Genomic DNA, 18,039 nt, shown 5'->3' on the forward strand with positions numbered 1-18,039 from the left:
GAGAACACAAGTGCTCAGTTTAGGGAGGCCATAGCTATGTTACCAACAATGAGCCGGTTGAAGGACTGCTGGATCATTTTAACTTGAAAATTTTTAATGTAATGGAAGCTGTTGCACCGATAAGAATCAAGAGCACCTTGATCAAACAGAAAACCCCATGGAGAAACACCACTACGGTCAAAAACCTGAAAAGAGAATGCAGGAAAGCTGAATGTAAATGGAGGAAAACAAAGCTTCAGATTCACTATGAGCTGTACAAAGAAAGCCTGCGTAGTCATAACAATGAGCTGTGCAAGGCCAGACAGCTGCATTTATCTGAAATGATTAATAAGAATGTCAACAATTCTCGAACTCTGTTTGCTATGGTTGAAATACTCACAAATCCTCCTAAACAGTCAAACCCAGACCTCCTTTCCACTGAGAAATGCAACAAATTTGCCAACTTTTTTAGCCAAAAAATCAAAACAATTAGACAAAACATTCACGCAACACAGACAAACAAGAAAACTAATCTGTGTCTAAAACCTAGAAATAACTCTGACGTTATGTCACAATTTAATATTGTTAATTTAAAAATCCTAGAGGAAACAGTTCGGCATCTGAAATCAACAACTTGTTCTCTGGACATAATACCATCCGACTTTTTAAAAACTGTTTTTACCTCAGTAGAAAGTGATCTCCTACGAATAGTTAACAGCTCACTGGCATCAGGCATTTTTCCCAAGTCACTAAAGACAGCTGCCATTAGGCCACTCCTAAAGAAGAGAACTCTAGACGCCTCTATGATGAACAACTACAGACCTGTCTCTAATCTCTCTTTTATATCTAAGATTATTGAGAAAGTTGTATTTAACCAGCTCAACGACTTTCTGAATGAAAGTGGAAGTCTTGATAACTTTCAATCAGGCTTCAGACGTCATCACAGCACTGAAACAGCTCTGGTCAAAGTGTTAAACGACATCAGGTTGAATACTGATTCTGGTAATGTTTCAGTCCTGGTTCTGTTGGACCTCAGCGCTGCGTTTGATACTGTAGATCACAGAATCCTGTTGCACAGGCTAGAAAACTGGGTTGGACTTTCTGGAGCGGTCCTTAACTGGTTCAGGTCCTACTTAGAAGGCCGGAGTTATTTTGTTACAATTGGCAGCTATGAATCTGAGCGAGTGGCCATGACTTATGGAGTCCCCCATGGGTCAATTCTTGGACCTCTTCTGTTTAACTTGTATATGCTCCCTTTGGGTCAGATATTGCAGAACTTTAACATCAATTATCACAGTTATGCAGACGATACACAACTTTATGTGTCTCTGTCACCGGACGACTGCAGCCCACGAGACGTACTGTGTCAGTGTCTGGAGGAAATAAACACCTGGATGAGAGACAATTTTCTACAATTAAATGAAGACAAAACTGAGATCATTCTGTTTGGTAGCAAAGAGAAGAGGGTCAGCGTTGGTAAATATCTTGAGACTCGGGACCTTACAATCAATGACCAGGTTCGGAACCTCGGAGTGTTGATAGACTCAGATCTGACTTTCAGCAGCCACATCAAAGCTGTCACCAAGGCAGCTTTTTACCACCTCAGAAACATCAACAGAATTAAAGGTTTCCTCTCCCAAAAAGACCAGGAGAAACTCATCCATGCATTCATCTCCAGTAGACTCGATTACTGTAATGCTCTTTGTGGAGGGGGGCGTGGTGCATCAGGTGCAGAGGAGAGGTGGGAAGGGCTCAGAGGACAGGGGGAGGGGAGATGATGGGCACATCTGCACATCATCAGCTAATCATTCTCCCCTTTATCAGTAGCGTGCTGGTTTGGGCTGGGAGAGAGAGAACCAGGAGATGACCTGTCGGAGGGACGACAGGGGAGAGGAGAGCGGAGAGCAGAGAGTGGAGAGCAGAGGGTGGGAAAAACCCTGGATTACCCTCGTGAGCCTGAGTTGACGAAAAGATAAATAAAAGGTTAACTCACACCAAGTGGTCTGCATATCTGTTGGGGAACCCACGGTGGCACAAACCTGCCACAACTGGCGCCCAACATAACCCTGACAGGATGACAGAGCCACAGCAGCCGGTGACGGCGCTCGCGGGGATGCTGAGGGAAGTGGCCAGGATGAGCCACGACCAGGCCGCTGCAAACAGGCAGCACCTGACGGCCCTTCATAACCAGGCGGAAAAACAGACACGCCTGCTGGAGGCGATGTTGTCCCAGACAGAGGCAAGGGCACCGGGGCCCTCACTCTCTGGGATGACCATCCTGAAGATGACTGCGGAGGATGACCCGCAGTCATACATAGATATGTTTGAGGCGACGGCAACGGCGTGTGGCTGGCCCGCAGCGGAGTGGCCGGTGCGCTTGTTGCCACTGTTGTCGGGGGAGGCGCAGACAGCGGCGCTCTGCCTGCCAGCCTCCAGCCGAGGGCGGTACCGAGAGGTGAAGCGGGCCGTCCTGGATCGACTTGGCTGCTCCACGGAGGACCATCGGTGGAGGTTCCGGGGGACGAGACTGGAGCCAAACGACCGCCCCTTCGTATATGCGCAGCAGCTAAAAGACTTTGATAGAGGCGAGATGGGTGGAGATTAGATGTGTGCATGGGGATATTCACAGATACCCTGTTGCTTCAGTGGAAATCCGTTATAAGGGGAAAAAGCATAGTGTAAAGGCTGCGGTTAGCTCCTGCCTGGCGCACCCTCTTATTTTGGGTACGGATTGGCCGGGGTTTGATAAGCTTGTGGGGTAGTGTGTGGGGGTGCGCTCACGACCAACAGAGAGATGGGATATGTGCGCTGTGCTCAGCGGCGACGCGAGGTTGTCCGACGCTGCAGACGGGGAGGGGGAGCCGGCTCCCGTGTTTAACTCCATGGAAGATTTACCACTGGAACAGTCTCGTGATGATACTCTACACTTTGCCTTTGACCAAGTGATACGAATTGATGGTCATATGGTGCGCCCTGATGCAGCGTTAACGTATCCACACTTCTCATTAAGGAAGGACAGGTTGTACCGAGTGAGTCGTGACACTCAGAATGAGGAGACAGTTACCCAGTTGCTGGTACCGAAAAGCCACCGGGAAATGGTTTTCCAGGCGGCTCACTACAACCTGATGGCTGGGCATATGGGGTATGAGAAGACACTGAACCGTGTAATGGCCTGATTCAATTGGCCTGGCATTAGAGCGGACGTTTGCCGCTGGTGTGCGTCCTGCGCTTAATGCCAGTTGGTTAACCAACCGGCCATCCCGAGAGCGCCGTTGCGCCCGCTACCACTGATCGAGGTCCCGTTTGAACGGATCGGGATGGACCTCGTCGGGCCATTTTACCGGAGCACTCGTGGATATCGATTTGTGTTGGTTCTCGTGGATTATGCAACTCGATATCCAGAGGCAGTGCCGCTGCGCAGCATATCTGCAAATAGTGTGGCGCAAGCGCTGTTTCAGGTTATCTCCCGAGTCGGGATCCCGAAAGAGATCCTGACTGATCAAGGCACCCAGTTTATGTCACGAACACTGAGGGAACTTTATGGATTATTGGGCATCAAGTCTATTCGAACCAGTGTTTACCACCCGCAAACTGACGGCCTCGTCGAGCGCCTGAATAAGACTTTGAAGTCCATGATCCGTAAGTTTGTGCACGATGATAAACCAAATTGGGATAAGTGGCTAGATCCTCTGCTGTTTGCAGTGCGCGAGGTACCCCAAGCCTCCAAGGGATTTTCTCCCTTTGAACTGCTGTTTGGCAGGAAACCACGCGGGGTTTTGGACCTGGTAAAAGAAAGCTGGGAGGAAGGTCCGAGCCCCAGTAAAAAGGAAGTGCAGTACGTCCTGGACCTGAGAGCAAAACTCCACACACTGGGTCAGTTATCACGCGAGAATTTGCTCCGGGCCCAGGAACGTCAACAGCGGCTGTACAATAGAGGATCGATGCTGAGACAATTTTAACCGGGACATAACGCGCTTGTATTACTCCCATCTTCCAGCTCAAAATTACTCGCCAAGTGGCAAGGGCCCTTTGTGGTCACACGGCGAGTGGGTGACGTTGACTATGAGCTTGTGCGATCTGACAGGGGAGGTGCGACTCAGATTTACCACCTCAACCTCCTTAAAGCATGGAGGGAGGCAGAGTCTGTTTCTCTGGTGACGACAATTGCAGAGAGAGATGAGTTGGGGCCCGAGGTACCAAAATCGACCAATCCCGCCTCGCTCCTTTGTGAAAACCACCTCTCTCCGTCACAGAAAGCAGATGTAGCCAAGTTGCAGCAGCGTTACGCGGATGTGTTCTCCCCCCTGCCAGGACGCACAAGCCTTATTCAACACCATGTTGAGACTCACCCGGGCGTGACGGTGCGTTCACGGCCCTATCGGTTACCTGAACACAAGAGAAAAGTGGTTCAGGCGGAATTGAAAGCTATGTTGGAAATGGGGGTAATAGAAGAGTCCATCAGCGCCTGGTGTAGTCCCATCCTTCTTGGATACAAGAAGGATGGGTTTACTCGCTTCTGTGTGGACTATCGCGAGGTGAATGATGTTTCACGGTTTGACGCCTATCCCATGCCCCGGGTCGACGAGCTCCTGGATTGCCTTGGCACAGCACGGTTTTTTACGACACTGGATTTGACCAAAGGCTACTGGCAGATTCCCTTGTCTCCAGAGTCCAGGGAGAAATCGGCCTTCTCCACTCCATACGGGTTGTACCAATTTGTTACACTTCCGTTCGGGTTGTTCGGGGCCCCAGCCACGTTCCAACGCCTCATGGACCGGGTGCTGCGGCCGCATGCTGCATATTCTGCCGCCTACCTGGATGACATTATCATCCACAGCAACAGCTGGGCGGAGCATGTGCGGCAGGTGGCCACGGTGCTCGAGTCACTGAGGCAGGCGGGGCTCACGGCCAACCCGAAGAAGTGTGCAGTTGGACGGAGGGAGGTACGGTATCTGGGGTACCACTTGGGCGGCGGGCAGGTGCGTCCTCAGGTCGACAAGACAGCAGCAATTGCAGCCTGCCCGAGGCCCAAGACAAAAAAGGAGGTGAGGCGGTTTCTGGGGCTGGCTGGTTACTACTGGCGGTTTATCCCCAACTTCGCCGAGCTGACCAGCCCCTTGACCGACCTCACCCGAAATGGTGCCTCAGATCCGGTCCAGTGGACGGATCTGTGCCAGGTGTCGCTTGAGAGGGTAAAACAGACCCTCTGTGGGGAGCCTCTTCTTCACACTCCTAACTTCTCTCTCCCGTATACTCTGCAGACTGATGCATCGAACAGAGGGCTGGGGTCCGTGCTGTCCCAGCAGGTGCGGGGCCTCGACCGCCCGGTGCTCTACATCAGCCGGAAACTGTCCGAGAGGGAGGCCAGGTACAGCACCGTGGAGAAGGAGTGCCTGGCCATCCGGTGGGCGGTCGATGCTCTGCGGTACTACCTGTTGGGGCGGCCATTCACCCTCTGTTCGGACCATGCTCCCCTCCAGTGGCTCCACCGCATGAAGGACACGACGCCCGGATCACCCGGTGGTACCTGGCCTTACAGCCATTCAAATTCAGGGTGGTCCATAGGCCGGGGATGCAGATGGTCGTGGCCGACTTCCTTTCCCGCTCTCACGAGGAGGGGGGGGGGGGGAGTAGGTTAGGCCGGACAGCTCCCCGGCCTAAGTCAGGCGGTGGAGGTATGTGGAGGGGGGCGTGGTGCATCAGGTGCAGAGGAGAGGTGGGAAGGGCTCAGAGGACAGGGGGAGGGGAGATGATGGGCACATCTGCACATCATCAGCTAATCATTCTCCCCTTTATCAGTAGCGTGCTGGTCCGGGCTGGGAGAGAGAGAACCAGGAGATGACCTGTCGGAGGGACGACAGGGGAGAGGAGAGCGGAGAGCAGAGAGTGGAGAGCAGAGGGTGGGAAAAACCCTGGATTACCTTTGTGAGCCTGAGTTGACGAAAAGATAAATAAAAGGTTAACTCACACCAAGTGGTCTGCATATCTGTTGGGGAACCCACGGTGGCACAAACCTGCCACACTCTGGACTTCCTAAAAAGAGCATTAAACATCTGCAGCTCATCCAGAACGCTGCTGCTCAAGTTTTAACCCGGACTAAGAGATCTGAACACATCACACCAGTTTTAAAATCTTTACACTGGCTTCCAGTCAGTCACAGAATAGATTTTAAAAGCCTGCTGATGGTTTACAAATCCCAGAACAGTTTAGGCCCAAAATACATCTGTGATATGTTCAGAGAATATAAACCCAGCAGAGCTCTTAGATCCAAGGACTCAGGTCAGCTGGTCCAGTCCAGAGTCCAGACTAAACATGGAGAAGCAGCATTTAGCTGTTATGCTGCCAACAAGTGGAACAAACTGCCAGTGGAGATTAAACTTTCACCAAATGTAGACATTTTTAAATCCAGGTTAAAGACATTTCTTTTCTCATGTGTCTATACATGAAATATCTTTTAACTTATCTAGACTGTTGCCTGTTTTTAAATTCATTGAAATGATTTTATTTGTTTCTCTTTATATTCTTTTATGTATTTTAATGCTTCTTCCACTCCCTGCTGCAATGCTCTTATTTTATGTAAAGCACTTTGAACTGTTTGTACATGAAATGTGCTATATAAATAAATTTGATTTGATTTATGATATTAAAGCTGCATGTTTTTACAGCTGCTCTGATGTTTTATTTATTTTATCATTTGAATTGCTGTGTAACTGTCCTCCTTATGCAACCTCATAATCTTAAAAAACAGATTGTGTTTTCGGTGATATGTTGACTGACTGTGAGGTCACGTCTGTTCTTTTTTACTCTTCTGTATCTTGTTTTACAGCTCTCTCTTGTGGACACTTTGCTTATCAGCCGGTATAGATTGTGTCTTTCCCTCAACTGCATGTCACTCAATGAGTCAATGATTTTTCATTTAAAACAAACAGCTGCGACCGGAAATTACTGTAAATTAGTGAATACAACGAGTTTATAATCTGAATGATGTAAAGCACAGTTCAAACGTTAAAAAGACTTTTCTTAACTTGGCATCGAATGCCAGTTTTTCCATCAGCTTTAAGTCAGTACGCTCAAACACTGTTTCTGCATTGCTTCTTTTAGAAAATCGAAATATCATAAATTGAAACTGGGGAAAAGAACAACACGTTGTTGTCCTTTGGTACTAGCCTGGCTGACGCGTCCACAATCTCGTTGAGATGGTGGTCTGGGAACTAGGTGTGCATTTTCTCGTATTTGAGGCGTGGTTTACGAATGCCTAGAGCCGTTTATTGGGCGCTACGAATGTCTATCAAATGGCGTCAGGTTCTTCCCATGCTGCTTTGCGCGCGATTCATAGCCAATTGTATTACTTATACCAGATGACGACAGAAATTCGACGAGGAAGAAGAAAAAAATGGAAAATAAAAGTAAACTTGCGCTCTAAGCTACTTAAATTGACAACAAAGTAGGCCTATATGCTATATTCTACATGAATTTTTATGTTGTAGAGTTGTGAATTTATTTTAATAATGGAGAAATTGAGCAGCCTTGCTTTGTTGTCTACAGTAGTAGATCAACCCTCATCTTACTTTGAAGCTCCCAGCTCCCAGAAGTGACGTCGACGAAGCTTAAGCAGCAGAAAAGCTATCAGGCTTGTGTTGATGATAATAATAAACTCCTGGACTATGTACAAACTTCCAAATGCATCGTTTTGTGAGTACAGACCATATTTGTACAACTGTAGAAGTTTGGTGTCATGACATGTGATTTTAGTGTGGTAATTTTGGAGATACTGCCAGGGTCCGTCAGCGCTTGTACTAAGCTATTCGGGATAACTCGGTAACTCAGCTGATGTTCAGCCAATATCGGAAAAACTTCGGGTGGGCTACTTGGCTGGATGTCACGGTTCAAATGACCCTAGGGTGAATCTACTCCGAAACACTTTCTAAGGCTGCATTGAACGGTAACGTTGTGTCCGCTGTCATGTTGGATTAACGCTCTACAAGCTTCGGTGTAACGCATAGACGTCGTCATAGTCTTGCTGCCCCCCCCCGTTCTGTGATTGGTTCCCAAACTCTAGCAAAAATAAGGGCGGTGGTTTCCAGGCTGACTTTGCAGTGAGAATGAAATCGAGCGCAAAGCAGCATGGGAATTCCCAGGCTACTTTGGTACGTGGATTCAACCAGTAAAATTAATTTGAGGATGTTTGTTTTTATTCCTTTATAAACGTTACTTGCCAGTAAAATTGTAAACCATAACAACAATATTATAAAACGGTCCGTGTAACGCTTTGCAGTGCTTTGATCCATTTTTAGAATTCACATGAAAAAGATGAAAATTGGGTTCAAAACTTCAATTTTCAATTTTGAAACTAGTCCGTAAATAGATAAATAGCGTTATTTTTATTCAGTCGGTGATCAAACACGATAAAAAAACAAAACAAAATATCAACTGAAACTAAAGTAAAATTTGTTGATGTATTCTTTGTAATTTTTGTTTCGATTTTAGTTGGGCTTGAACCACAAAGGGGGGGGGGGGGGGGGGGGGGGGGGGCGTTGACTAATATAAGGGGAGCACAGCTCAATTACATTACGTGTTTATTGATAATTTTCTCAGAAAATGGCACGTTATGATAACGTTGCGGGAACGGGAGCCTGACTTCAGGTGAATTCTAAAAATGGAGCAAATCACTGCAAAACACGGACCCCGGGGGCAGCTGCGCTGCAACGTTTCGGTTCAGCTGATGTCTGCTTTGCAGAGGTCATTCACAAACTTATTCCTGTCACATTCTTAATGTAGCCTACATCTGCGTCTTTGTAGGCAATCATCTTCGTGCAGTGAATGTACTAAAATAAAACTTAGGATATTGTCCTAGGCCAGTGTGTTTACGCAGAGGGCGGGGTTAACCTAATTAAATCGGCTACTCATACTGACCGTTTAACAAAATGTAGGCTATTCGTGCCCAAATATAGCCTAAGTGGCATAGGCAACACTCAGCATCACCGTTTCTTTAGCCTACTGATTGTGCAGTATTGATAGTGCGAAGGGCGTAAAACATATGACAATATTAAATCATGCCGCAACTTAATAGGGTACTGTTGGAAAGTTTGCAGGTTGGCCTACAGCTGAGCTAACTTTCCATCCATTTAATTTGTAGGCCTATCTCCACAAAAAACATCTGGCGCTACTCGAGCCAAGACATCCCCCCGGCCCCCGCGTGCATGGTTCAGTCCAACCACGACGCAGAAATTGAAAATTGGAATATTAACTAATTTTACTTTCCACCGACAAATTACAATGAAATGAACAAACAACATCAATTAGCCTATCTGTTTTCTGAGTTGTCTGGAAAATTGAAAATTGAAGTTTTGAACCCAATTTTCATCTTTTTCATGTGAATTCTAAAAATGGATCAAAGCACTGCAAAGCGTTACACGGACCATAAAACCATAACGTCAATGTATTTGTAAATGTCTACACTGACTGACGTGTCTGCTGCCCTATGCGCAAAGGACAAACAAGGCGGAGCCACAATCTCCGGCGGAGGCTGGGTGTCGCCTGACCGGATGATGACAGAAGTTTTCAGTGTAATGTAGCTACTTTTACCATGCAATCACTCATTTGAGCAGCTCACCAGTGTACCGAACACTGTCGGGACTTTCGGCTCTTGACTGCTGTGTTTTAATGAAATAAATCGAAGGAGACATTGACAGGCTGCGGTGACATTTTGGGAACTTTTGTTTTGCTGAACAAGCGACTCTTTGGCTCTTATTGGACCAGTGAGGAGTGCATGATAAAGCCCGCAGGGCTCACCGAGGTGCCGCTATGGGAAACCGGGGAATGGAAGACCTTATTCCCCTCATCAACAAGCTCCAGGACGCCTTCAGCTCCATCGGCCAGAGCTGCAACTTGGATCTGCCGCAGATAGCGGTCGTCGGCGGTCAGAGCGCAGGGAAAAGCTCAGTTTTGGAGAATTTCGTCGGAAGGTTTGTTCCGAATTTGTATAATCTTTGATTAATCTGACACTGAATGCTAAATTTTCTATTTTTAACTCTAAAGTTTGTGTAGATGTAAATGTAATATAAACAACATCAAGCTTTTGCGTAAAACTCGCCAACTAAGCAATTGGTTACGCGCTCTGTGTATCGGTGCCTCCCAGTTTCTAACGTTTGGTCCAACGGATTCTTTCCATTTTCGAGCCGAGCTATTCACAGTCCATAATTGCGCAGTTTACGCACGAATACAGCTGTTGATTCAGCAGCATAGAGTGAAGGGAAATCTGTTTAAAAGTATTTAGGTGTTTTTTGTTTAAATACTTTAAATAAAAATGTGCAGAGAGATGTGACTCTCTCAGTAGAGAAATGACCACTGCTAAAGCAGTGAGTCAGAGCTTCGTAACAGTCACATCCTGTCAAAGATTTACAGACTCTTTAAGACTGTTGGTGCTGTAAATAAGGTGTCTTTATAGACCTTGTGCCACATAGGTCAGCTCAATGTTTTACTTTTAAGGGTGAAGCACATACCGTGTGTTTGCAGGTTTGATGAGGTAGCTGTCAGATACAACGAGTAATCGGGCAGTTAAACAAATTGAAATTAATGTAGTCTGCTGCCCTCTCAGCATGCCCAACACTGATGTATTTCTATGTTGGGCTCATGTAGGAACGCTGAGAATTTCTGAATTTATCTCACAAAGTACAGGAAACAAACAGTTACATTCTTGTCATATTTTAGGATCACTTTGCTCGAATTATTACATTACAGAAAATAATCGCAGATTATGGATTTGGTTCAAATCGGATGAACACATGGCTTGAGAGAAATAAGATCAAGAGAGAAGGGAAGGGGAGGAAGACATGGCATTGTTGCAGCAGTGGCCACCTTATTGAAGATAGCTGTAACGTCATAAGTGAGGGAAGCACGTTACTCGGCATGTCAGAATGATTTTATTTGTTGTCCAAGACATGGTGAATGTTGATCAGGCGGCCATGTCTCCTTTTTTTCCTGTCGCCTTTTGTCTTTGAGTCCCAAGCAGCGGCAGAGGGAGACAGTAGGGGCATTGATGTGTTTGTGCTGGGGTCATCAGTGATGTCACCAGCTGCACTGTCATGTGTATATGACACACTGGGTACCAGATACCCACAGAAGCTGTTAGCTGTTTTCATGTTTGTTAATTAGCCCACTAACATGCAGAGATGTAACAGGGACTTTTTAGATCAGTGTGTTTTTTCACTTGAAGTTAGCTGGACTTGGTTTTAGTCACGTACAATAAACAGCTCTTATCATAAATTTGTGTAGTTATAGTTTTCTCTGTAACTGTAAAGACAAGTGGTTCTCTGTTTGGATGTGGGGACTCTTCCATTGGCATTCTTTTGACTATATGCTGTGAATGATAAACAGCTAATATTGGGAACATGTTCCTTTGAATTCAGAGAGGGAAGAGGGAATTTTGTGTGGTTCAATAGACTCACAAAAGAAATCATCATCAAAAATAATGTTGCTGGATTAATCACGTTACAAAAGATGTATTAACAAACCAAACTACTGCTTTAGACAGTGAAATGTGAAAGTTTAACTGAATAGTTAATCACAAATCAGCAGAGAACAGTTTACTGGATAAATGACTCCGTGATTTTAATCAATTAACTGTCCTGCTCGTATTCATGCTGCGGTTTCAAGAGTGACAGGAAGAGATGAGGAAACAGGATGGGAATCAGAGTTGGGTAACTTCCTGTCTGCTCTGTCAGCAGTGAACTTCAGGCACAGGGTGTATCTATGTGTATGCATTCAAACGATTTCTTGTGTTTTTGTGGTCTGCTTACCTTATCCTGAAACTCAGGCTGTGCGGCTGACCTGGCAAGCACACAGACGGAAAGACAGACGAGGACATATTCTCAGTGCCTGGAGAGATGTTAGGCCAGTGACCTGGAAATGATCACAATTCTATTGAACAGGAGTTTCCATTCTGATGAGCGTGTATCTAATGAGAAAGGACAGAGGGAGATGTTTGTTTCTCTGATTTATTATGAACAGAGTTGTACGCTTATCTTTGGCTTGCTTCAAACTCAGAGACCTGTTTTAGTTTAGTTTGAAAATGGAATACCGATGTGCTCTTTTTCACATCAGTATTTAGCCGATGGAAGCAACATAATTAAATTTTTCCAATCATTTTTTTTTTCTTTTTCAAAAATCATTGCAAAGAATTGATTTGGTGCATTGTTGCGATTCATGTTTGTCCAACACCCACTGTCTGTCTCCAGATATCCTGGAGTTGTTTGTGTATTAAACTTTTCCTCTATTTCTCGTATAGGGACTTTCTGCCAAGAGGTTCTGGCATTGTTACCCGTCGTCCTCTCATCCTTCAGCTGGTCAACAATAAAGCAGGCAAGTTCTGCGCAAACCTGTTGTAATCAGAAATGATTTGCAAATCATTGAAAACCCTACATTTGATTGAATATAATACAACAACAACAAATCAAATGTTGAAACAGAGATTTGGCTTTTCAAATAGTATAGTCCTAGCAATATGTTTTCCCACACTCGCTTGAATTAGACTTTCTGCAGCTTTGTCATACTTTCAATTTCTAATGGTCTGAATGTTGTCAGTGGGTGACAGGCCTGGATTGTAGGCAGGCCAGTTTCGCACCTGGACTCTTTTTGTTTTATGTACAGAGTGTGATTTTATCTTTGTTATTACCTTGCTGAAATAAGCAAAACCTTCCCCGAAAAATACCTCATTACGATGGCAGCACTTTTCAATAGTTGTGGGATGTTCCATGAAGTTTTCTTTGTAACAATACACATTTTCCACCCTAAATTAGCTCAGGCCCAGAGGAAGCTGCATCATATATTTGGTTTCTGAATGGTCGAGTTTTAACTTGCACTTGTAGATTTGTTCACTGACGGTGGTTTTCAGAAGTGTACCTGAGCCAGTGTTTAGAAAAACTTAATTCAGTTATTATTTAGAATCTATGCAAAATGTCTACAGTTTTTTTTAGTTTTTTTTTTTAGAAACAGTCTTTTCAATAAGATTAAGATAACAGGATTTTCAATAAGTAATCAGGTGTGTTTAGTGTAAAAAGTTAATAAAAATCATACAGATATGAAAAAAATGTCAATATGTTTTGATCTTAAACCCCATAAGAGGTTTGATTTCTTACTAAGTAACACAGAAAAGCTAGACAGGGCTGGAGTTCTGCATTTATGTCTCTCTCTTTTTTTTCTTTATTGTATTTGATGTTGTTGATTTTTCTTTTTTGTTAAACTGAGATTTCTAAGATGTTAAACTGTTATTTAAGAAATGCCAATATGATTACTAAAAGGCCTTTTGCAGTATCCAAATGGCCTGGACATGCCTTTAGAAAAACTAAATCATAAGTTATGTTTTCCTGAGTTATCTGCAGTCATCAGTTTAAAAAAAAAAAAATAGGTCTAAATGAAAATCCATTTCATGTGTGCATGTTTAAGCACCTGAGTGACAGTTACAGTTAGCATGTAGTGTTAACTTTCAAAAGAGACAAAGACAAAGCATTTACTCACAATGATTAAAAAAACTGCTCTTATTTGAATTAGGAAATACATTATAAATTATAGACAGCCCTCAACTCTGACAATGTTTAAATCCAGGCTGAAAACAGTTCTATTTAGCTGTGCATATGACAACTGAAAGTATTTGATCTGCACTCTTCGCTTTTAATTTAATTAATTAATGATTATTTTTTATGTTTTTTGGAATGATTTTATTTGCCTTCTTGTGATTTTATGTAGCTTTGAATTGCCTTGTGTACGAATTGTGCTCTACAAATAAAATAGCCTTGTCTTGCCTTGCCTATACAGGTATTTTAGGATCATTTTAGCAGAGTGAGGGGTAAAGCTACTTGTTTTATCCCTTTTTCCTAGTTAGTGGACTGTTTTGCATGGTGCCATCTTGAATATTCTGACCCTCCTACGATTATATTTGTCTCTACATTTATTTCCTGTCAGTACATCACCCTGACTGCTGCCTAAATTGCTCATTTCTCCATGTAGAATATGCAGAGTTTCTGCACTGTAAAGGACGTAAATTTGTGGATTTTGATGAAGTCCGTATGGAGATTGAAGCAGAGACCGACCGGCTCACAGGTTCCAACAAGGGCATCTCCCCCATTCCCATCAACCTACGTGTTTACTCCCCTAATGGTAACACACGCACAGTCAGATTTCTTATTGGAAGTTTTGAACCTCTCTCTGACTTATTTAATCCTTCCACCTTCTACTCTCAGTGCTTAACTTGACCCTGATCGATCTGCCGGGGATGACCAAGGTGCCTGTGGGTGACCAGCCACAGGATATCGAACATCAGATCAGAGACATGCTGATGCAGTTCATCACCAAGGAGAGCTGTCTGATCCTGGCCGTTACCCCGGCCAACACAGACCTGGCCAACTCTGATGCCCTCAAGATATCCAAGGAGGTGGACCCTCAGGGTAAGCTGATTCTCTGAAACCTGCTTGATGTTTGTGGGAAAGATCATGTTAATCTTTCAATGTAACCATGATATCATAGAAAACTAATGACGTTTCTGAAACTTGCAGCCAGTAGCACTCCTTTTCTTTGTGTCTTTGCTGGGACAAGCTTGTCTGAATAAATAACAGTTACATTAATATAAGCCCTCCAGGCAGCTAAGATGTATTGAATTAATTTAGCGGAGATATTTTTAAGTTAGATTATCTCCCCCTTTGGCCCTCTTTCTTTCAAACCAGGAGGATATTATTAACCATTTCTAGGTAACAAGCTGCCACTGTTGAATAATGGATAGTAACCACAGGTTCAATGATGGCTGATCTCAGAGAGTTGTAAGCTTAAATAATCTTTTGAATCTTAAAAACTCAGTTTGTCATGTGACTAAAGGGACAGAATTGTGACACCTTTATCCACAGGTCTGCGGACCATTGGTGTGATCACAAAGTTGGATCTGATGGACGAGGGGACGGATGCACGAGACATCCTGGAAAACAAACTCCTTCCACTCCGCAGAGGTAACGCTACACACACAGTCAGAAAGCATGAAAAAATGTTCTACAGACATGAAGTTTGGGATGCTAATTGATTTGAGATTTAAAGTTTGTTGGAATGGTCACCACTACTAGTTGAACAAGTTAACATAGCCCTTAATATAAATGACTTCATCAGTCTGTTTAAGCAACATCATTCAATCTTACAGATATTGGTCACCTTTTTAATGTTTCTTGCCCTTCATTCTAACATCCCTGTGAAAGCGATGAGCCTTTGTGGGTGTGCGATAGTTGTGCACAGTTTTCCAACAGCAACATGTAATATCGCCATAACTTTTTATTTCTCAGAATCTCAGAATTCTTTATGTACCACGATTTTACACTAAATAATTGTTATTTATACAGATATCAAAATTGTTGACACAGCTTTGGCTTTCTGTGTAAGATCGATGTCCACACATGACAATACAGGTTCTTTAGTAAAAAACTGAATGTAAAATCCTGTCTGAAATCAAAGCATAAATGCAGTTTTAAATGTTCTTTTGATATTAGTGCTTCTACACTGTCCTATACCAGTAGCTTGGACTACCTGGGGTATTAAATGAGTCTTCTGCAGCTCTTTCTTCCTCAGTCAGAGCATCATACAATGCAAACTGTCTCTGAATCTATGTGAATATAAACTGTGTTTCTTATGTTAATTGTTGTTTTTTTTGTTTGTACTTTTCCATGATCCCATTCCACAGAGTATTGTCTTCATGGGTCTTGGAGATACTCAACTTTTTGGCTTTATTCTGGCCTTAAGCAAGTCCATTAAATTTGTTCTGCCGTTTCACTTTAAGGACTCTCTCTGTGGCTTGTTTGCATTTTTCTTTACTGTAGGTTATATTGGGGTGGTGAACCGGAGTCAGAAGGATATCGATGGAAAGAAAGACATCCGTGTTGCTTTGGCTGCTGAGAGAAAGTTCTTCTTGTCTCATCCTGGCTACAGACACATTGCAGAGCGAATGGGTACACCACATCTGCAGAAGACCCTCAATCAGGTAAGACCCACCTCTGATCATACATGCACATTTACAGTTTAAGCATCATTTGGTATAGTAATGGCGGCTTAGACTGCAAAGTTTACATACTTGCGTGAGTCATTGAAAAAGTGCTGCAAATTTTCCAACTTTACGTCCTCTCTTTTGTTAACCTTCTCTCCAGCAACTCACCAACCACATCCGCGACACACTGCCAGGGCTACGCAGTAAGCTGCAAAGCCAGTTGTTGTCGCTGGAGAAGGAAGTGGAGGAGTACAAGAACTTCCGTCCTGATGACCCTACACGGAAGACCAAGGCCTTGCTTCAGTCTGTACCTACAGTACATAAATAGTTCAAGATATTAAAGAGTACACATTAACCCAAGAGGTAGATAAATTGAATATACATGTGTAAACTGTAGGATGGTGCAGCAGTTTGGCGTGGACTTTGAGAAGTGCATAGAAGGGTCTGGAGATCAGGTGGATACCTCCAACTTGTCTGGTGGAGCAAAGATCAACCGCATCTTTCATGAGCGATTTCCTTTTGAGCTAGTAAAGGTGATTTTTGTTTTCTTCATTCGATTACCTTTAAAAAGGAAATTAATTTTTTAAAGACGTAAAAGTAATATTATTGTAATATGTAGTGTAAAAAAGGTTCAAGTTCATTAATTCTACAGAATGTCCTTATTTTCTGTATCTATATTTGTCAAAGGGTGGAATGAATTATGCATGGAGCAAATACAATCACAGCTTCTTGTGTCATAGATGGAGTTTGATGAGAAGGAGCTGCGGAGAGAAATCAGTTATGCCATCAAGAACATCCATGGAGTCAGGCAAGTTGAACAGCATGAAAAAGACCCAACAACATACATAACATGTTTGTCTGCTAACCTGTCAACAGGCACAACCTGTCTCTGTTACAGAGTTCTAACAGATGTGTTTTGTTTTATCTATGACAGTTTTACTTTTACCTTCAGGCTTCCTGTTGGCCTCATGTTTGTGTTCTGCTCCAGTTCTTCCTGTTCATCATTTGTTCTTCTTCACGTCGTCTGTTTGTGTCTTTGCTGTCTGTGTGCTTTTTTTCACACTCTTTCCATATGTCTCCATGTGTGTCTCATCTGTATGCCCATCAGGACAGGCCTATTCACCCCAGACTTGGCGTTTGAAGCCATAGTAAAAAAGCAGATCATTAAGCTGAAAGAGCCCTGTCTGAAATGCATCGACCTGGTCATCCAGGAGCTCATCAACACAGTCAGACAGTGCACCAATAAGGTATCCCTGCATGGCCATCCTCCAGACTGTCATGTCAATGCACAGTTAGTGCTGCCAGGTGCTACATGCGTTACAATAGTCATCATTTTTATCTTATTGCAATGGGCTTTTAGAAAAATTTGGGACTTTTTTATTTTGAATTGGAACCTCCCCCTACTGAAAAATGCAGCGGCCAGCAGGTTCAAGCCTTAGAAGCAATTCACAGTTTCCACATCTGCTTGTGTGTAAGGCCTGTGTGATTTAAATTTAGTATCAGCACGGACTGAATGTAACGACTACGCATGTACCCGGTTCAATATCCATTCAGACAAATTAACAGTTAAAGAAGATGAGGAGTAGAGGAAATGAGAGCTTGTTTTGAGGAGACATTGCAAACAAAGTCTACATTAAGTGGTCAATATTTGCTCTTGGTGGACTCGCCCATTTGAATGAGATTAAGATATTAAATTATGCTTTATTAGTTTCCTCGAGGTACTGATCAGATGGATCAGTCACATGTCCCTTTAGACTGTGAAAACCCAAGATGAAGACGATTTTAGGCTTCAAAATGATAGTGTGTTGGTGTAGATTCTCAATTATCCAGGTTAAGGTAATTATAAGAGCCTGAATAAGGGCAACTGAACCAAGAAAAAAATAAGCCCAGTTGCCCATATTCAAGCTCCTGGAATCAAAATGACTGTCCACAAACCAAACTGGTAGGGCATCTACCAAATGCTTAGGTCAAGCTGGCCAAGCTGTTCACCAGCTACAAGCTTAGGCTGGATATTTCAGTAGGGACTATTATTGAGTTTGAAAGGCCTG

General features: G+C 43.7%; 1 protein-coding gene across 7 annotated transcripts in view; it reads left to right on the top strand.

The window, feature by feature from the left end:
- Positions 1-9,511: 9,511 nt before the first annotated feature.
- LOC142378855 (dynamin-2-like) overlaps positions 9,512-18,039 on the top strand; it is a 30,040-nt gene continuing 21,512 nt past the window's right edge. For 2 of the 7 annotated variants that reach the window (XM_075463785.1, XM_075463784.1), the window contains exons 1-9: positions 9,513-9,944; positions 12,266-12,339; positions 13,984-14,133; positions 14,217-14,420; positions 14,874-14,972; positions 15,828-15,988; positions 16,152-16,294; positions 16,389-16,524; positions 16,732-17,238. In XM_075463785.1, the coding sequence (XP_075319900.1) occupies positions 9,784-9,944; positions 12,266-12,339; positions 13,984-14,133; positions 14,217-14,420; positions 14,874-14,972; positions 15,828-15,988; positions 16,152-16,294; positions 16,389-16,524; positions 16,732-17,238 (1,635 nt within the window). In that variant the 5' untranslated portion in view covers positions 9,513-9,783. Of the gene's footprint in view, positions 9,945-12,265; positions 12,340-13,983; positions 14,134-14,216; positions 14,421-14,873; positions 14,973-15,827; positions 15,989-16,151; positions 16,295-16,388; positions 16,525-16,731; positions 17,239-18,039 lie in introns of all 7 variants that reach the window. The other 5 variants (XM_075463792.1, XM_075463789.1, XM_075463786.1 and 2 more) reach the window with 5 other exon arrangements.

This window comes from Odontesthes bonariensis, chromosome 4, assembly GCF_027942865.1.
Source record: "Odontesthes bonariensis isolate fOdoBon6 chromosome 4, fOdoBon6.hap1, whole genome shotgun sequence".
Lineage (NCBI taxonomy): Eukaryota > Metazoa > Chordata > Actinopteri > Atheriniformes > Atherinopsidae > Odontesthes > Odontesthes bonariensis.